This window comes from Staurois parvus, unplaced genomic scaffold (genome assembly GCF_062004578.1).
Source record: "Staurois parvus isolate SC_StPar_1 unplaced genomic scaffold, SC_StPar_1.0 ptg000799l, whole genome shotgun sequence".
NCBI lineage: Eukaryota > Metazoa > Chordata > Amphibia > Anura > Ranidae > Staurois > Staurois parvus.
The window spans coordinates 320,237-340,388 of NW_028318595.1; the positions used below are offsets into that span (position 1 = coordinate 320,237).

The 20,152-nt window shown below is 42.6% G+C and overlaps 1 protein-coding gene across 3 annotated transcripts in view; it reads right to left on the minus strand.

Annotated features, from left to right (window-relative positions):
* PLXNB1 (plexin B1) overlaps positions 1-20,152 on the minus strand; it is a 333,642-nt gene that overhangs the window by 101,083 nt on the left and 212,407 nt on the right. For all 3 annotated transcript variants that reach the window (XM_089654789.1, XM_089654790.1, XM_089654788.1), the window contains 2 exons: positions 4,090-5,221; positions 2,253-2,435 (listed from right to left, as the gene is read on the minus strand). In XM_089654789.1, the coding sequence (XP_089510915.1) occupies positions 2,253-2,435; positions 4,090-5,220 (1,314 nt within the window). In that variant the 5' untranslated portion in view covers position 5,221. The remainder of the gene's footprint in view (positions 1-2,252; positions 2,436-4,089; positions 5,222-20,152) is intronic.

Genomic DNA, 20,152 nt, shown 5'->3' on the forward strand with positions numbered 1-20,152 from the left:
AGACCCTTCATCTAGACCATCATACGTATGATCAGCATGGAAGGGATCTTACAGCAGTATTTTCTCTAGCAAGATAAGTATTTCAGTCCTTTTATTACTCTATTACTACACTCCAGCTAACCCATTAACATAACTTTATGGTAACATTTTCAGTATTTGTCAGTATCAGTAACCCCTCAAACAGGGGTTTGGCTCAAAACAACCAATAACTGCTGGAATGTGACTGGCTGCTATGGAGTATTTAGCGCACTTTCAAATGAGTTCATGAAGAGATTGTCTTCCTGATTTCATAAAACAGTGCTAGACTATAGTGTGGTTGTTTTTTTAAGGAGCACAATACAACAATAATTGAACAAAAATGAGCTGCATGGTCAAGTTGCAAGAAAGAAGCATTTACTGCACCAATGCCACAAAAATGCCTGGTAAGGTGTGTCAAGGTGTTGTCAGGTATATTGTAACCAGGCCTTTTTGTGGCATTGACGCAGGCTTCTTTCTGGAAACTCGACCATGCAGCTCTGCTTTGTTCAAGTATCATCGTATTGTTCTCCTTGAAACAACCACACGGTCTTTTCCAAAGCAGCCTGTATTTCTCCTGAAGTTACCTGTGAATTTTTCTTTGTATCCCAAACAATTCTTCTGGCAGTTGTGGCTGCAATCTTTCTACCTGATCTTGGCTTAGTATCAAGAAATCCCCGAATTTTCCACTTCTTAATAAGTGATTGAACAGTACTGACTGGCATATTCAAGGCTTTGGATATCTTTTAATATCCTTTTCCATCTTTAAACAGTTTAATTACCTTGTCACACAGATTTTGTGACAGTTCTTTTCTGCTCCCCATGGCTCAGCATCTAGCCCAGGGGTGGGCAAACTTTTTGACTTGAGGGCCTCAATGGGTTCATATATTGGACCCGGGGGCCGGACCAAGAGTAGATGAATGATGCGTATGTGTCATCCATAGTAAGTATAGTAATATTCCCCCATAGTAAGCATAGTAATTAATCCCCCATATAGTAATTCATCCCCCATAGTAATTCATCCCCCATATAGTAATTCATCCCCCATAGTAATTAATCCCCCATAGTAATTCATCCCCCATATAGTAATTCATCCCCCATAGTAATTCATCCCCCATAGTAATTCATCCCCCATATAGTAATTCATCCCCCATATAGTAATTCATACCCCATATAGTAATTAATCCCCCATATAGTAATTCATCCCCCATAGTAATTCATCCCCCATAGTAATTCATCCCCCATATAGTAATTCATCCCCCATAGTAATTCATCCCCCATATAGTAATTCATCCCCCATATAGTAATTCATCCCCCCTATAGTAATTCATCCCCCATAGTAATTCATCCCCCATAGTAATTCATCCCCCATAGTAATTCATCCCCCATATAGTAATTCATCCCCCATAGTAATTCATCCCCCATAGTAATTCATCCCCCATATAGTAATTCATCCCCCATAGTAATTCATCCCCCCTATAGTAATTCATCCCCCCTATAGTAATTCAATTTGCTTACCTTTGCTCCGCGCGTTCCTCTCGCCGTGTTCCCACGCCGTTCCGGTCTTCAGGGTGGACTGTGAGAGGAGCCTAGCTCCCCTCACGTTCGTCACGCTGCCCCGCCTACACACATCCTGACAGCCATCCTGACAGTATCACGCTCCGCGGGCCTGATTAAAAGGTCTGCCGGGCCGTTTACGGTCCGCGGGCCGTAGTTTGCCCATTGCTGATCTAGCCTGTTTAGTGTTAGCCTGCTCAGTGCATCCACATGAGAGCTAACAAACAAATTGACTATTTATACACAGATACTAATTGCAATTTAAAAAGCCACAGATGTGGGAAATTAACCTTTTTAACTCATGCCATTTTAACCCGTGTGTGTCACCTTGTGTGTCTGTGCCAAAGCCAAACATTCCAGGGTATGGAATGTTGATCATGGCCATTTGGGTGATTTCTCTTATCATTATGGTTCAAAAAGGATCCAAACAACTATGTGATAATAAATGGATTAATACGTTTACTGTCCTTAAATGAAAGAGTTTCTTTGGCACGACCAGTCATATTTTCAATATCAATGCTGAAATTTCACAACTTCTGCCAGGGTATGCAAACTTTTGAGCACAACTGTACAGTAAAATTATAATAATGTATAATAAGGCCTACATTGCCACAGTATTTTTTTCACAAAAAAACTGCTTCAAATATCATATATCCACCATCGATCTTTCTGTCATTTACCTTGTTAAGATATCCCTTGTTGTCCCCTATAAAAGCAATTGTGTGCTCCTCTTCTACGTTGATGGCGATAGAGGTGAGCCGTGCATAGGGACTCTCAAACACAGGGGTCTCTCTCAAGGCTTCCCAACTGGCCATAGGGCTCGGTGTATGGTCAGATCCACATGGATAGGCTTCCAGAGTGTCCTGAAATTGCAAGTCAAAATAAAATATATATTCTCAGAAAACGACATCTAGATCTTGCGTAGTAATGGTAGACAAACACAAGGCTATGGTCCTAAGCTCACCCTATACAAATCAAATTTTGTTTTAACATTGGTAAGGAGAATCATTCCTCAGAGCATTCAATAGTACCATTATGGACTGCACAAATTTGCACAGATTGGGTATGAAACCCCTGAACAAGGAGGTTCCACTGCCATGCCAATGTTTTGAATTCTATGCTTGATTTCAGAATGCACATGACCATTACAATCAGTACAATTTTTCCCAAACGAAAAACATTCACAGTTAGAATTCCACTGGTTTGATAAAGATTTTCCATCCTTCTCCTTTGATTGTAATATTGTCTCCAACTGCTAGTATTAAGTGTTACTTTATATAAAGGTAAGTTGCACCTTCTACTGTCCTAGGTGCCCTTAAGGGGCTTTGAGAGGAGAGACCAGGGGCGGACAGACCATTTGGAACTCGGGCACTGCCCGAGGGCCCGGGTCAGTAGGGGGCCCCATGAGATGCCCCTGGTACCTTTTTCATAGGCTTTTTTGAGTTTGGGCAAGGACACAGGGGCCCCATGATCCCCTATTGCCCGGGGGCCCCATGAGTTGTCAGTCCACCCATGGGAGAGACCATTCTAGAACCACTCACCATGTGCTGCAAATTTTTTATGTGATTAAATAATAGTAAAAAAGAACCCATAGTAATGGATCCAGTGGATTACTAGACGTTCACACTTATCAGCCATCTACAAATCAACACAATACAGACGGACTTGCTAATCTCTACAATTGACCTTGAATTCTTTATCCACACAGTCAATGGTCTAAAATCCCAGCTGAACCCACATCTTATGGTACTTTATACCAACCACCTACAAATAAAATTGAGGATACCACATCTGTAAAGATATGCTGACCAGAAAATGTTAGTTAAAGTGGTTGTAAACCTCAGAAATGAAATATGAACAAAGCATATCCCTCTATAGTGTGAACGTGTCTCAATTAAGAGCACTAAGTATCATTTCTGTCTGCTGCCTCATTCCTCTGCTATTAATATGAATCACTTCAGCCTCAACTCTGTTCTTTTGTGCTATGTGGAGGGGGTTTTGTCCCTTCTCCCCAATCAGCCCTCAGAGCTCTCCTCACTGAGTTCTGCAGAGTGTAACTTCAACCCTCTCCCCCCTTTTTTCTGAACTCTCAGACAAGCTTTATAATTCAGCACTTTGAACGGATGTAGAGAAGAAATGGCTGCAGGTAGACAGATACAACTTAGGTAGGATAATTTGCTTAGTTTGAGTATCACCTGAGGCCAGTCACTTCACTGGATAAATGTAAGGGTTTACAACCACTTTAAGGGTGGAAAAGCATTTATAGAAGACAAAGCATTTTTAAAACCCCAGGCCTTTTTTGAACAAAGATTATAAGGGTGGAACTTATTTTAAAACACATCAACATGTTTTACCAAGACCATAAGGTAACATTCCGATTAAACCAGTGCTGTAGAAGAAAAAACATTTAACAATTATTAGAACAAAGCCAAAATATCGAGAAGTTCCACTTTCAATAGTCTGGGGACTGAAATTTACTTTACTAGAACATAATTGCATGCACAATGAAATACTCACATTAGGGAGGTGAACGCAGTTAGACTTCACGTCATACTCTATGTAGGCCACTTCTCTCTTATCTTCATCCTTGCCATCCCTGGTGTAGCAGATGTCTCTAGTCCGATTGATAAGTCTGTCGATATGTTCCATGGAGTACAAACACAATGCTGATTCCTCGCTTACCTTCCCAGAAGCCGCATGCCACTGGGAGAACACGGCAAACAGCACATCTCCCCTGGTGTTCAAAACCCCTTTGGCCAGATGTTCTCCAGGTTGCGTGATGTAGGCGGCCTGAAGAAGATTGTAGGTTTTAAAACCATCTTTAGTCTGGCAGCTAAGAGGTAACTCAACATAAGAATAATAATGGGAGTCATCAGGACAGATACGGGAGATATAGGTTTTATACTCCCGAGATGGTGATTTTAAGTCCCGACGATAAAAGAGGAAGTACACATTGGATCGGTGGGTGAAGACCTTAATAAAGTGGTGGTTATACTCCGATAGTCTCCCTACTACTGCTAGCTTGGCAGTTTCCTCATAGGAGAAGACAGAATGGGGTTCAGCACCCGCATTGAGGTTCCGAGTAGTGATTGGAGGAATGCCACCGACTCCTTTACTTGTGTAGCCCCTTCCCACAAACAAGAGGGGTTTAGCATCCTTAGAAAGCCCAACCAAGCCAACTGTGGTGATGTTTGGGTCATTTGCAGCAACATACTGGGAATCTACTGGTCTTTCTGGTCGGAAGAGGACGACATCAACAGATCCCAAAAGTCTTTTTTCACAGATACCCTGGAAAATGCTGCCACAGACTATCAGCTCATTTTGACTTGGAACGACCAGCAAAAGCTTATTGTGGTTGTTAGTGTTTTGTACATGGGCACACTCTGTAGTCACAGGGGGCAAACAGTCCTTGCTATCCAAAACTGGTCCAGTCTGTATTGGCTGCTTTTCCAGCTCCAGGTCCTCAGTGAGCTGATAAAGATAGTTTGTAGCTCCAAGATACAGAGTCCCTGTATTGGTATCCAAGGTGAGGTGGTTGAATGTGGTTTTGTTCTGTGAAAACGTGACATAGGCTTTTGTACCCGTGATGGTTGTCCCAAGGAAACACAAAGCAGTAAGGAGAACAGTTCCTGGAGGCATGATGATCATTCTGCCATAAAAAAGGAAATATGCATTATTTTCAGCCACTTTTAAAAGAACCTCCAAAAGTCAAAATTATTGCACACAGCAAAATACCAGCCATCACTGATGCAAATAAATAAACTGGAGTCAAGATACTGTTAATGGCAACCAACCGAGTTTTATTGCACATCCACTAGGCAAATTTAAGTGAGCCTGTCACTATGATGATTTAGGGCAAAGTGACAGTTTCCGTGATTGAAGACCTGCCCCCCTACCCACACACACACCTTCCACTGATACTTACGTTCACTGTGACCTTGTTTGCCTATCAAAGCCCACACTGGAAAGCATTATGTAAGTTCCATATTGTGCTGTGCTTTGGCTTGGTAGTTATCCACTTAGGCCTTGTGCACTGTATCATAGGGGAAACGGAAGGTCACACGCTTTCCCCATACCAGGCAGTTTAGATGGCTGAATGGAACAGTGGAGGAGCATGTGGAGGGTGGGTGGGGGTGGAGGGCTTGCAAGAACCCATCACTTTGCCCTAAATGGCTCCTTGCTGAGGAGTAAGGCTACACCTGGAAAAAACACATCACTTATTTCCCATTGTGCCATTGGGGAAGCATGTGGAGGGTGGAGGGCTTGCAAGAACCCATCACTTTGCCCAAATGGCTCCTTGCTGAAGAGTAAGGCTACACCTGGAAAAAACACATCACTTATTTCCCATTGTCCCATTGGGGAAGCATGTGGAGGGTGGAGGGCTTGCAAGAACCCATCACTTTGCCCAAATGGCTCCTTGCTGAGGAGTGGGGCTACACCTGGAAAAAACACATCACTTATTTCCCATTGTCCCATTGGGGAAGCATGTGGAGGGTGGGTGGGGGTGGAGGGCTTTCAAGAACCCATCACTTTTGCCCCGAATGGCTTCTTGCTGAGGAGTAAGGCTACACCTGTAAAAAACACATCACTTATTTCCCATTGTCCCATTGGGATAGCATGTGGAGGGCTTTCAAGAACCCATCACTTTGCCCCGAATGGCTCCTTGCTGAGGAGTAAGGCTACACCTGTAAAAAACACATCACTTATTTCCCATTGTCCCATTGGGGAGACTTCCCTTCACTCCCTGTCCCAAAGATACAAGAGTAAGGGTAAGGGAACATCCAGCACAGCTATCCCCCTTAAAGAACTTCCCCTCTCTTCCTGTTTTGGTGGCAACTGTAAAATTTTGGATTTCCCATCAGTATTTTTCTCTGTCAATGACAGTGGTCACCAAAACAAATAGAAAAGATGAATTCCCCCCAGGGAGGACAGAGCAATAAATATCTTCTATGTAACCCTTCTGTGTCATTAGCTGGAAAAAAATTGTTTCAGTTTTTGATATAAGTGGGAGGGATGAAACACATTGGGAGCATGGCCTGGATGGAGTCCGACCCAAAGCTATGTTTTTACCATAGATGCTGTCAGGCTTTGCGAGATGTGCAGCACTTGTGGAACCCTCGGTTTTCCTTTATGCATGTGTTTACTGCTATGTTTATGTTGCATTCACTAGTTTTGTACGGTGATCTTCACTCATTGATATTGAAATGCATTCGGCTTAATTTTGAAAATGGCTAGCACTGAGACCGCAATGGTCAGATCTGAAGCATAAATTAACAAGAAAATAACAATGGAGGAGCCATACTTGAAGGAAATCCAATTTTCCCAGTTGGTAAGGTATCACGTTATAAAGATTGCTTTCACTCAGGGCTTTTTCTAAATTGGATATTAGTCCGCATGAGAAGCTCGGAAGAAGTCGTGGAAAAAATTTAAACAGCATTTTCCAAAAGGGGGGACGAGGGAGCCATTATTATGTTGGAGCTGAAGAACTGACTTCCACTGCTTAGCTGGGCCCTTCGTGGCTGCTGAGAAACTCACAAAAGGCATCTGCTTGGTTTACTTTTAAAACTTAAAGCAGCGCACTGCCTACGTTAGAAATTCAATAGTGAAGAAGGGTGAATATTTTTTAATCTATATAATATAGCCTCTAATGACAGAGCTACTTGGATCTCTGTATACAATCAAATAATTTGTTCTCAGTGTTTTAAGCTGAGAGGGCTGCAAATATGCAGATTAGTTGATCTACTAAATTAAGTCAAGAATTTTTTGGAGCCTCTACTTGGCCTGTTTTATGGTGAATCTGTGGTCAGGCTAAGGACATTCAAGAACTTATTCTTGCAGTAAATGAGCTTTAAAACAAACCCCGCTGACCTACGTAGCTGCAGGCACTGTGGAAAAATGTATCCTCAAAATTTACAGCAGATGAACTTAACACCTCTATTGGCAGCTTGTTGCCCTGTTCTCCACGCTCAGTAGGGATTCTGCATATGAGCTTACCCTGCTTTCTTACACCAGCAATGACTCAGCATCTCAGGTCCCCCTTCCAGCAGTGCCTCAGCATCTCAGGTCCTCCTTCCAGCAGTGCCTCAGCATCTCAGGTCCCCCTTCCAGCAGTGCCTCAGCATCTCAGGTCCTCCTTCCAGCAGTGCCTCAGCATCTCAGGTCCCCCTTCCAGCAGTGCCTCAGCATCTCAGGTCCCCCTTCCAGCAGTGGTTTAGCAGCTCAGCTCTTGAATTTGAATTACTGAATAAAATTTGTATAGTCTGAAGTGATGTAAACCCTAATTTATTTATTTCAGGTGCTTATAAAGCGCCGTCAATTTATGCAGCGCTTTACATATATATTGTACATTCACATCAGTCCCTAACCCTCAAGGGGCGTACAATCTAAGGTCCCTAACTCACATTCATACATACACATACTAGGGACAATTTAGACAGGAACCAATTAACCTACCAGCATGTCTTTGGAGTGTGGAAGGAAACCGGAGTACCTGGAGGAAGCCCACACAGGCACAGGGAGAACATGCAAACTCCAGGCAGGTGGTGCCGTGGCTGGGATTTGAACCAACGACCCGAGTACTGCCAGTTGGAAGTGCTAACCACTTAGCCACTGTGCTGCCCCATTAAACAACATTTAATTTACTAAAGACTGTGTATCATAAACAATCATTTTTTTTTAACAAACTACTTGTTATGCACATTTTTTACCCTTTGTTGCATTTTAGCGCTGCTGAACTTCTGCGGTCTTTTTCCAGCCACTTCCTGTCTACATGTAATGGCTGCATGGCATTTCTTAAGGGGCATTAACTGATGGGGATAAAAGCGAACCCTGCCTGCATAACATGCGTTTAAATGGCCATTTATAGTTTTTATTGGATGGTTATGGCGGGGTGACAATGCAGGAGGACCAATGAGGAACAGTTGTCACCTTATAAAATAGCGTGCCTCAGCAAGAATCTTCATGGTGCAATCATCAGAATTTATTTTAATATAAGCTGCAAATGTGAAAATATTGAAAATTGCTTTTTTTTTTTAAATTGCATTAACATGTTCTAGCTTAATAAGCTATTATTGATTGGGTTTACATATATTTTAAAGAGTAAAGTTGTTACAGTACTGGTTAGTCCCAACCTGTGGATTAAAGCTGAACTCCAGGACAAGCAAATCTTGTCTATATACAAGAGTAATTAATTCTTACTTGAATCTTGGTGTGCTTTGTGTATTTCTTCCAGAGTAATCCAGTGTGAGACTTTGTGCAGGAACTTCCTATAATAAAGACCGGTCACTACTGCTCTCTCATCTTATGCAGGGTGACAGGTCTTGTCTCCGCCCCTCCTGTGGTTTTCTGCAGACAGTCTGTAGTGGGTGGGACCTATTGGGTTCCTCCCACAGCTCTGTTCTCTGCACAGGCTATGTACGGCACAATGATGATGTCACTTATACTTTTACAAGGTAATATTAGGGTTTGCAAAGGCATCTGGGGCACATAAAATGGGTTTATGTCATTTCTGGCTATCTAGGAATATATTTCAATGAAAGTTTTTTCAGCTTTAAGAGAGTATCATTGATAGGGTGTGAGCTCAGGTTCACAGTGATGCAGTGCGGCACATCGCATGTGATTCGCACAGGAACCGCTCCCCTTTCTGTGCAAGTCACATGTGATTTCTGTGCAGTATGATTTGAGCTATACCTTTTGTATGGCTCAAATTGCACGACATCCGCACCAAAATAGTGCAGAACCCTAGGGGTTCACACCCATGCGATCCAATTCTGCATATCAATAATAATAAAAATGTGAAAAATATACAAATCACAAATAATAGCGCAAACCAAATCACACAACTAAACATAACCACCACCAAATAAGTGCATATTAAGAGTGCAAACAAAAAATCAATAAATAGGGAATCTCAATATAGTCCATTCAGAAAAGTCCATATAAACATGATCCTCAGTAAATGAAGTAATGAGATACTCCTTCATAAGCAATGTGGTATTCTGTGCTCAAAAACACCCCATCAAATGCACACTCACCATGTGCTAGTAATTAATTACTATTGATAGTTGTGTGATTTGGTTTGCGCTATTATTTGTGATTTGTATATTTTTCACCTTTTTATTATTATTTTGAGTTTTTTAATAATAGCAGCATCCAGTGAGTGTATTTCCTCTCTTTATTACATTGGCGCAATGATGTTGGTATAATAGAAGTGTTGTGTTTATTGGAACATTTCTTTGGTAACTAACTTTTTAGCAATTCTGCATATCGCACAGCATTTTTCAAACCAATTCCAGGGTATTGTTAACTGAAAATACACACCCGCAGCGGTTCGCATGCACGGGGTGCAATTATGAGGTGATGTGGAAATTGCAAAGAAACCGGTGCAAATTCCTCAACGCATCCGTGTGAACCAGGGAGGATAGTCAGTGTGACGGGAGTCACTTTGGGTGGGGGGGCCCATGGAACCCAGCTCAATTTAGAGAGGTGGGGAGACCCCTGTCTCAGCTCCCCATATCCCTATTATGCATAAGTCACCCTGTGCCTGTTAGGGGTACAGGGTGATCTGTCCTAATATTGGGGTGGGGGGTCTTGATTGTTTAATGCCATGTGGTTGCATCCCATTGTTCTATTGTGTGTTTTGCTTGGGAGCAAACTGTTATGGGATGTATGTGTTTATGGGTATTGGCTTGGTGGGGGGTGTCTCCAGCAGCCCTCCCTCCTGATGGGACTATCTGCTGGTGTGAAGTTTGAATACCTGTGTGTCTCTTGTTGCTAAGTGTAGATTGCCCCGCCCTGTGTCATTATGCAGGGAGGGGGGATTGTTCCCTGAGTGTATAAAAAGCCAGTTCGAGTTTCAAATAAAGAGTTTCACGTTCAGAAAGATTGGTGTCGTCTAGTTTTGTTTGGTCGGCTGTGGTGTCTGTAGTCGGTGTTCGGACGGAGAAGAGGTATTTTAACGGAAGTACCCAAGCGCAGACTGGGTCGGTTATGTTACAGTCAGTACAATTATAAACTGAATAGAAAAGTTTACTCTACTGTCTTTTGATGTCTGGATATCTTTCATCCAAACCTTGCCTACTGATACCCAACAATCTATAGCACAATGTTTCCAATATACTCTATGGTATCAGATTGTTATCTAATAACCCTCCAAATGATCTGCCACCTCCTACCTAAACTATATTTTATGTTCCATTATACAAGGTCTTCCCCCCTTCCCCTACTGCTTGAAAACAGACTGACCACTAGCCTCCCAATGGACTTCTACTTAGTGTCTACCACTAGACCCAGTACCACCAGTTCAATCTCAAATTGTAATATCAAAAGAATGCTGTTGATCGTCCATTATTATATAGGCCAAATGTTGTGGTCACCTTTATTGTCAACTGCATTCTCGTGCCAAAAACAACATTAAAATAAAATTATAAAAAAAAACCTCTACGGTCGTCATTATAATACAATATTGATACTAATTGGTCCCTAAAAATACTACTCCTTGAATTTTAAATTGAATATTTTTCAATTACAGGGTTGTGTTGGATATGTGACACTCTAAGCAGAGATAAAAAATAATACTAAGCCAAGACCTTCCATGGTGTCAGCCACCATTTAATAATATATATTTTAGATTAACAAGGACGTCTATCTTGTCTCTGATCTCTAATAGTTTTCAGGCTGAACTTTTTCGAGATGACTGACAACAAATGACTTTTTCTCAAGACATTCCAGTCAGGTGACGGAGGAGGGTGTAGACCAGTCAATACTTCCACTGATAGAGAACAATGGATATGTCGGAACTGGGAGCGTCTCCTTGATTCCCCTGCCATCTCATGACCTTGGGCAGGTCGCCTAATCTTATAATGTCCCCGGCTCAAACACGTTTAGGCTCATCATTATATGGGGGGCTTAGTGCTACTATAAACAGAAAACAATATATAAAACGCCACCGTACTGGAAAAGAAAGCAAGCATGTCACCATAATCGCCAACAAATCCTCCAGAGAGTGAAGGAGAGCATCTAATGTGATTTATGGGTGATTACTCTTGTATCTGTAAATAACTACACGTATGTGGAGAAGAAATTACATTTAACAACATGCAGAGCTCAAGAGAGGTGTAAGCTTGCTTACAATACTGGGTCAAAGCACAATTTGGCCCCATTGGTGTGCAGGCAACAAGTCCCCAGATCTATAAGAAATAACTGCATATCAAAAGGTTTCTAAGCCCAAGAATAAAAAAGTAATCTATTGCAGCTTACCAGTCACTAGTTGTGTGGGTGCATTCATTTTTTTTTCAGTTTTCACCTGTTGATCATGCCATTAACACACTTCTTATCCTAGGGTGACAACACCTGCTCACTGTACTGTATCAATGTTGTCACCCTAGGTCACAACGTGTACTAGGACTACAGAATACCTCTGCCTTTCCTTATCTCTATAACATACGGGGAGGTAGTCCACAGATATAACCTGTGTAGCTCTGTATCTATGGAGGAGCAGTGTTGGCACCCTAGGCTGTTCTCCTAATATGGCCTACAAATGCCACCTTCTCTCCATTACATGATAGGGGTGTTATGTAGTTCACAGAGGTAACTTGTGCAGAGCTGTATCTATGGAGGAGCAGTGTTTCCACCTTAAGCCACTCTCCTGATATGGCTTATAAATACCACCCTCTCTCCATGATATGATGGGGATGTTCTATAGTTCGCAGAGGTAACCTGTGCATGGCTGTATCTATAGAAGAGCAGTGTTGCTACCCTAGGTTGTTCTCCTGATATGGCCTACAAACACCATCTTCTCAGCATGATATGATGGGGATGTACTGTAGATCACAGATGTAACCTATGTAGGGCTGTATCTATGGAGAAGCAGTGTTTCTACCCTAGGTTGTTCTCCTGATATGGCCTACAAACACTATCTTCTCAGCATGCTATGATGGGGATTTTCTGTAGATCACAGATGTAACCTATGTAGGACTGTATCTATGGAGAAGCAGTGTTTCTACCCTAGGTTGTTCTCCTGATATGGCCTACAAACACTATCTTCTCAGCATGCTATGATGGGGATGTTCTGTAGTTCACAGAGGTAACCTGTGTATGGCTGTATCTATAGAAGAACAGTGTTGCTACCCTAGGTTGTTCTCCCGATATGGCCTACAAACACCATCTTCTCAGCATGATATGATGGGGATGTTCTGTAGTTCACAGAGGTAACCTGTGTATGGCTGTATCTATAGAAGAACAGTGTTGCTACCCTAGGTTGTTCTCCCAATATGGCCTACAAACACCATCTTCTCAGCGTGATATGATGGGGATGTTCTGTAGATCACAGATGTAACCTGTGCATGGCTGTATCTATGGAGTAGCAGTGTTTCTACCCTAGGTTGTTCTCCTGATATGGCCTACAAACACTATCTTCTCAGCATGCTATGATGGGGATGTTCTGTAGTTCACAGAGGTAACCTGTGTATGGCTGTATCTATAGAAGAACAGTGTTTCTACCCTAGGTTGTTCTCCTGATATGGCCTACAAACACTATCTACTCAGCATGCTATGATGGGGATGTTCTGTAGTTCACAGAGGTAACCTATGTATGGCTGTATCTATAAAAGAGCAGTGTTGCCACCCTAGGTTGTTCTCCTGATATGGCCTAAAAACACCATCTTCTCAGCATGATATGATGGGGATGTTCTGTAGTTAGCAGAGGTAACCTGTGTATGGCTGTATCTATGGAGTAGCAATGTTGCTACCCTAGGTTGTTGTCTTGATATGGCCTACAAATACCATCTTATCAGCATGATATGATGGGGATGTTCTGTAGATCACAGATGTAACCTGTGTAGGGCTGTATCTATGAAATAGCAGTGTTGCTACCCTAGGTTGTTCTCCTGATATTGCCTACAAACATCACCTTTTCTCTATGTCATGAAGGGTGTTCTGTACTTCACAGATGAAAACTGGGAAAGCTGATAAAATTGCTTGAGATTTCAGTTCAGTGCACAGAATGTTACAATGACCCTGGATTTTTGGAAGGATCAACAGTGATTTGCAAAACAAAATACCTAGCTTGAAAGAAGAAAACTAATTCAGCCACCACATCCTAGGACTGATCAGCTGCAATACATTATTCTTGGTATTTGAATATATTTTAGTGAGAACCTGTCAGGATACAAAAATTAGAGAATTGTCTTTCCTGACTAGTTTTTAATGGGTGAGGCTCCAGGGCTGCCATCCTTATCCTGGCTTTACCACTTAGTGCAAACTGGCGGCCCTCCAGTTGTTGCCAAACTACAAGTCCCATGAGGCATTGCAAGATTGACAGTTACAAGCATGACTCCCAAAGGCAGAGGCATGATGGGACTTGTAGTTTCGCAACAGCTGGAGGGCCGCTAGTTTGACACCCCTGACTTTGCGAGTCAAACATGCAGCCAATGATGTGCAAAGAGTCCTGACATTGAAAATGCTTTTTCCAGGTCAGGAGCTAACCAAGTGATGACCCCGTCAGCTCCAGAACTGGCACCTTTAAAAACAAGTCAGCAATGGAACTTTCCGTATATGTGTCCCGAATGGTTCCTTCTAAGCATCTTTCAACCGCCTGGAAAATGTTAATGTTGAGCATTATAGATACTTTCTAACACATATGTCATGCATGTTATGTATTATGCATAGAGAATTCATTCTTCTCCTGTACTGTGTACACTTAGCTCCGGCAATAAAACGGTATCAATATTTAATTCCGGCGGTTTTGGTTACATTGCTATGCAATAAATCTTTTTTTCCTATGGTGAAAGACACATTTGTAATTTTGATGCTGTCTACAGCTGTGACCAAAAATAACTATAGACCCGTGTGTTAACTCTGCACAAGATAAAAGCCAACAAGCATTCTGTCTATACTAGACAAATTGCTTTGAGTAATAGGTGGATGGCGCTGAAACCTGGAAATACCGGTAAGTGACATTTAAGTACTCAAAACTGACCTTATCAATGTTGTATAAATGATGTTCCTGTGGGGCGTATGGGTGACCTCTGGGGAGCTTTTATGCGCCAAGGAACTACGACAGTAGCCTCGTGTTGTAAAGACAATATTTGAATCAGAAATATCTCATTCCAAAGTAAGGTTTTATTCCATATATTACTTTTTTTTGTATGAGAATGCATTTAACAATAAAGGTGGTTGCAACATTTGGCCAATATGATGACAGAAAAATAACAAACCTCTTTTAGTATGAGGTGGAATTGGAGGTACTGGATCGGGTGGTAGACACTAAGCAGTGTGCGTTGGGTGGATGGTGGTTGGCCTGTTTATCAGCATTTGGAGGAGGGGGGGGGAAGGTCACAGCTAACAAGACATAGAAAACTGTTTAGGTAGGAGATGAAAGATAGCTTGTCAGGTTATTGGTTGATAGCTTGATTTGATACCATTGAGTATATTGAATGCAATGAAAATAAATACTTTTCGCTCCATAAGACGCACCTGACCATAAGACGCACCTAGGTATTAGAGGAGGAAAACAAGAAAAAAAATATTCTGAATCAATGGACTGCAGACATAGTACAGGAAATGACCAGAGACTGCGAATATACTACAGGAGATAACCAGAGACTGCGGACACAGTACAGGAGATGACCAGAGACTGCGGACACAGTACAGGGGATGACCAGAGACTGCGGACATAGCACAGGAGATGACCAGAGACTGCAGACATAGTACAGGAGATGACCAGAGACTGCGGACATAGCACAGGAGATGACCAGAGACTGTGGACATAGCACAGGAGATGACCAGAGACTGCGGACATAGTACAGGAGATGACCAGAGACTGTGGACATAGTACAGGAGATGACCAGAGACTGCAGACATAGTACAGGGGATGACCAGAGACTGCGGACACAGTACAGGGGATGACCAGAGACTGCGGACACAGTACAGGAGATGACCAGAGACTGCGGACATAGTACAGGAGATGACCAGAGACTGCAGACATAGTACAGGAAATGACCAGAGACTGCGGTTGTACTACAGGAGATGACCAAAGACTCTGGACATAGTACAGGAGATGACCAGAGACTGCAGACATAGTACAGGAGATGACCAGAGACTGTGGACATAGTACAGGAGATGACCAGAGACTGCGGACATAGTACAGGAGATGACCAGAGACTGTGGACATACTACAGGAGATGACCAGAGACTGCAGACATAGTACAGGAGATGACCAGAGACTGCAGACATAGTACAGGAAATTACCAGAGACTGCGGGTGTACTACAGGAGATGACCAAAGACTGCGGACATAGTACAGGAGATGATCAGAGACTGCGTACATAGTACAGGAGATAACCAGAGACTGTGGGTGTACTACAGGAGATAACCAAAGACTGTGGACATAGTACAGGAGATGATCAGAGACTGTGGGTGTACTACAGGAAATAACCAAAGACTGTGGACATAGTACAGGAGATGATCAGAGACTGCGGACATAGTACAGGAGATGATCAGAGACTGCGGACATAGTACAGGAGATGATCAGAGACTGCGGACATAGTACAGGAGATGACCAGAGACTGCGGACATAGTACAGGAGATGACCAGAGACTGCGGACATAGAACAGGAGATGACCAGAGACTGCGGACATAGTACAGGAGATGACCAGAGACTGCGGACAGTACAGGAGATGACCAGAGACTGCGGACATAGTACAGGAGATGACCAGAGACTGCGGACATATTACAGGAGATGACCAAAGACTGCGGACACAGTACAGGAGATGACCAGAGACTGCAGACCTTTGGGGAGCAGGCACCTGTCAAATTCGGCTAGGCGATTGGAAGCGGAAGTTGTCCTCCCTCCCCCCCATAGTCTTCAGGGACACGTGAAAGGTCCCAGAAGACTACGGGGCCATTCAAAATGCACAGCGCTTCTCGAGAAGACGGCCGGAGAAACCAATGGTGGTGAGGACACCACTGGACCAAGGAACAGGTAAGTAGCTGTATTTTAAAAGTCAGCAGCTACAGTTTTTGTAGCTGCTGACTTTTTTTTGTTCTCAGGCTCCTCGGACTCCTCTCTTTTGCCACGGAACAGCTGAGTGGCTGGCCCTGTATTCTAACAAGGCGGCAGTGACATAAGACGCACAGAAATTTCCCCCCATTTTTTTTGGGGGGGAAAGTGCATCTTATGGAGCAAAAAATACGATACTATCCGTGCTAGGTGATAAATAAATAATTAGCACAGAACAACTATGATACTATGGTGCAGCTGGTCCCCCAAAGATGTCATTCTGACGAAACATGTTCGGTGTGGCTCGTATGTGATGTTATCACGCACTCAACAACCGCTGGAGTCAGCATTTTATATTACAACTAGCGATCGTCCTACTAATTGTCTTTTTGATTGTTTTATACTTGATTTTATTTGCTTGTGAGGCTGGTTTGCTTCACTTTGTTTTGCTCCAATAAATGGTGAAAGACATTTTTTTTTACTTGCTTCACTATGGAAGTATTTTTTTGTCCCTTTCGTATGGACGCCAGTATGAGCACCTTAATCCTTGGCTTAATGGGTACTGACGTCAAGCGCACACTGACCGTTTATAATTTAATGCTCCACCACATCTGGTTAGAGGCGTCTGTGTGAATGTTGCACTGGGTGGTGGATTTCCTATGGTGGGTCACATTGCAATACATGTGGTTGGTCCCTCACACTGAAGGACTGGATCATCACAGATACATTCAGATGGGCTGGGGTATATGTACACTTATTTTGTTTCTAGTTGTATTACAACTTTACACAGACTCACGTGGCATGATGTCTATGCATATGTGAACGTCTGTATACACATTAATATGTTTATTATCAGATTTATAATTTTTGGAATTTATTCACAGTCACAATATGGAAGAGTATTGATATTTTAGTGCTGCTGTTTTTTGTTTTATGATCTTTATACTGGAAGCAATGTACAATAGATTTTTGGGTATCAGTAGGCGAGGTTTTAATAAAAAATACACAGACATCAAAACAATCGTGGACATGTTTCCTTATGTAAGGAGGCCTCCACCCATTCATGAGATAATGTGTGGACTCTAGCAGTGATTTTGTTCTGGATATGGTATGTTGTCCAAATAAAGTCAGTAGCTGGTTGGGACATGTTGGCTCTTATATTTAAGTCATATTTGGAATAAAACCTTACGTTAGACTTTTGTCATACTAGAGAAATAACAGATTAACTTTATAGAAGGAATCATTGGCAGGCTGTTCTCATCTGCCCCGCACTCTACACCTGCCCCAAATCTCCTGGGCAAGTTTTGAAATTGTGAAAGTCTACATCCACATTGGGCACGATGAGCTCCGCACTGACCTCATGTGACAACAGTGTGGCCTCGTAATTGGCTACCAAGGACACCATTATGGAGATGCGGGGAAGTGCCAAGTCTTGAACATATTTGAGACTTGGAAATTTTGTAGGGTACCGGCGGTGGATAGTAGGCAGCACAATGTCTGATGAGTTGTCCCTCCTAGAAAATTGTAAGGGGAGGGCCACAGCGCAAATATAAGAATTGTTGTTAGCTTAATAGCGCAACGGATCAAATTCAAAATCCTAACACTGACGTACAAAGCTGTCCACCATACTGCCCCGTACTACATCACTGACCTAATATCCAAGTACCACCCAGCACGCACACTCCGCTCCTCACAAGACCTCCTTCTCTCTAGTTCCCTGGTCTCCTCCTCCCATGCCCGCCTCCAGGACTTCTCCAGGGTGTCACCCATCCTCTGGAACTCCCTGCCCCAACCCATCAGATTATCACCTACTCTCCTCTCCTTTAGGCGCACCCTGAAAACCCATCTCTTCAGGGAAGCCTACCCCACCCCCTGCTAACTTGCCGACCTCCTCCACTCTTCCTACCATTCCATCCCCCACAGCTTTCTCCTCCTGTGCCACCATCCCCTCCCTCCTAGATTGTAAGCTCGAAAGAGCAGGGCCCTCGATCCCCTCATGTTTTGCATTGTATTGGTATTGTTCTGTCACATATTCTGTCCCCCTTTGTAATGTACAGCGCTGAGCGAACCATTGGCACTTTATAAATACTGTATAATAATAATAATAATAGGGGGCCTCGGATTTTCATGGAAATGGGGAACGCAGCAAACATATGACGTGTGAATGTAGGAAACTGGGGGTGAACAAGCAGAGTCCCTCATAGCTAAGTTGGCGGTATATAGCCAGGGTAAGGTCATACAGAAAGCTCCCAGCGACATACATATTATACTACAGCTTATCCCAGAACATTTTGACTATTTTATTTTAAATGTTGATGAAAAACAAATAGCTTCACGCTAATTCAAACAGCAAGAGGTGCTAATCGTCCATTCTGTATCAGTGTTTACAACCGCGGCACAAATTTAATTCTTGGATGCCAGGCTCGGTCTCCAACCTGGCTAACGAACCTTGGCCCATCTGCTGCCATCTCCCCTGTAAAATATTGGTTGCGCTTTTCCAAGGCTCCCGTTGTTACGGATGACCATGGCACAAACAACAAAGAGACTGGGCTAGCCAAGTGTGGAGGCCTCACCGCGCACATTAGGCCCGGATGTAATTTGGGGGCTTATGATGTAGAAACAGTATCATCATTCATCGGTGTGCCATGAAACAAAGACAAATAACTTAGGCTTGCATGGTTACAAGGCCTTAATGGACTCTTAAATGGATTATTGTAATTGTTACCCACACACAGAGCTTATTACATGCTGTGCATCTGCTGTAGAGCATTTGTTGCCGGTCAGGTGTCTGGAACACATAGACTAGGTTAAAAGGAGCTTGTCATCAATTGAAAGGAAAAGAGAAAGGGGAAAAAAGAAAGGAAAGGAAAAGGAAAAGTAAAAGGAAGAGGAAATGGAAAGGAATACATACATGTGGAAAGGAACCTTGGTGATCTCCTCTCATAATCCAAACATAGATAGACAATCTGTCCAGATTTTGAAAACATTGCTAGGTGCACACATGTGGATTTTTTATTGATCCCTAATAAATGTTCAGATCTAGGAAGCTTTATTCTCACTCATGTTTGTACGTTTTCTGAACATTTAATAGAACAATCAATGGAGAAAAACTAACTAATGTTTTAATTTTGATGCAAATTTTGTTCTAATTGTTCTTCAACTGGAAAAAAAAATGAATAAAAAAAAACTTTAATGCACCATGTTCCTATAAATCCTAGTGGATTGTTTCCAAGTCACTTTTTTCTTAAATTTCACCCAAAAAAAGCTGATAAAATATGACGATAAAGAGCACTGTTCAATGTTAGATTTCCTCAGAAGGTGGAGTGATGACTTGATACATTTGGGTCTTGCTATAGTCTTTCGGAGCTTTACCTTGGAGTTGTTATTAAAGTTCAGAAATCACTTTTCCTCCTTGTTCGGAATAGCTGAACTGTTTAATTAGATTTCTGGCAGGGCTTCATTGAAGAAGATTATTTTAGGCTGATAAAACTACTTACTCAAGGACGCCAGAAGCTGAGCCAAAAGTTTGATCTTCAAAGTGTTCAAAGGAACAACTGACTCCACTTTTGGACAATCACCTCTA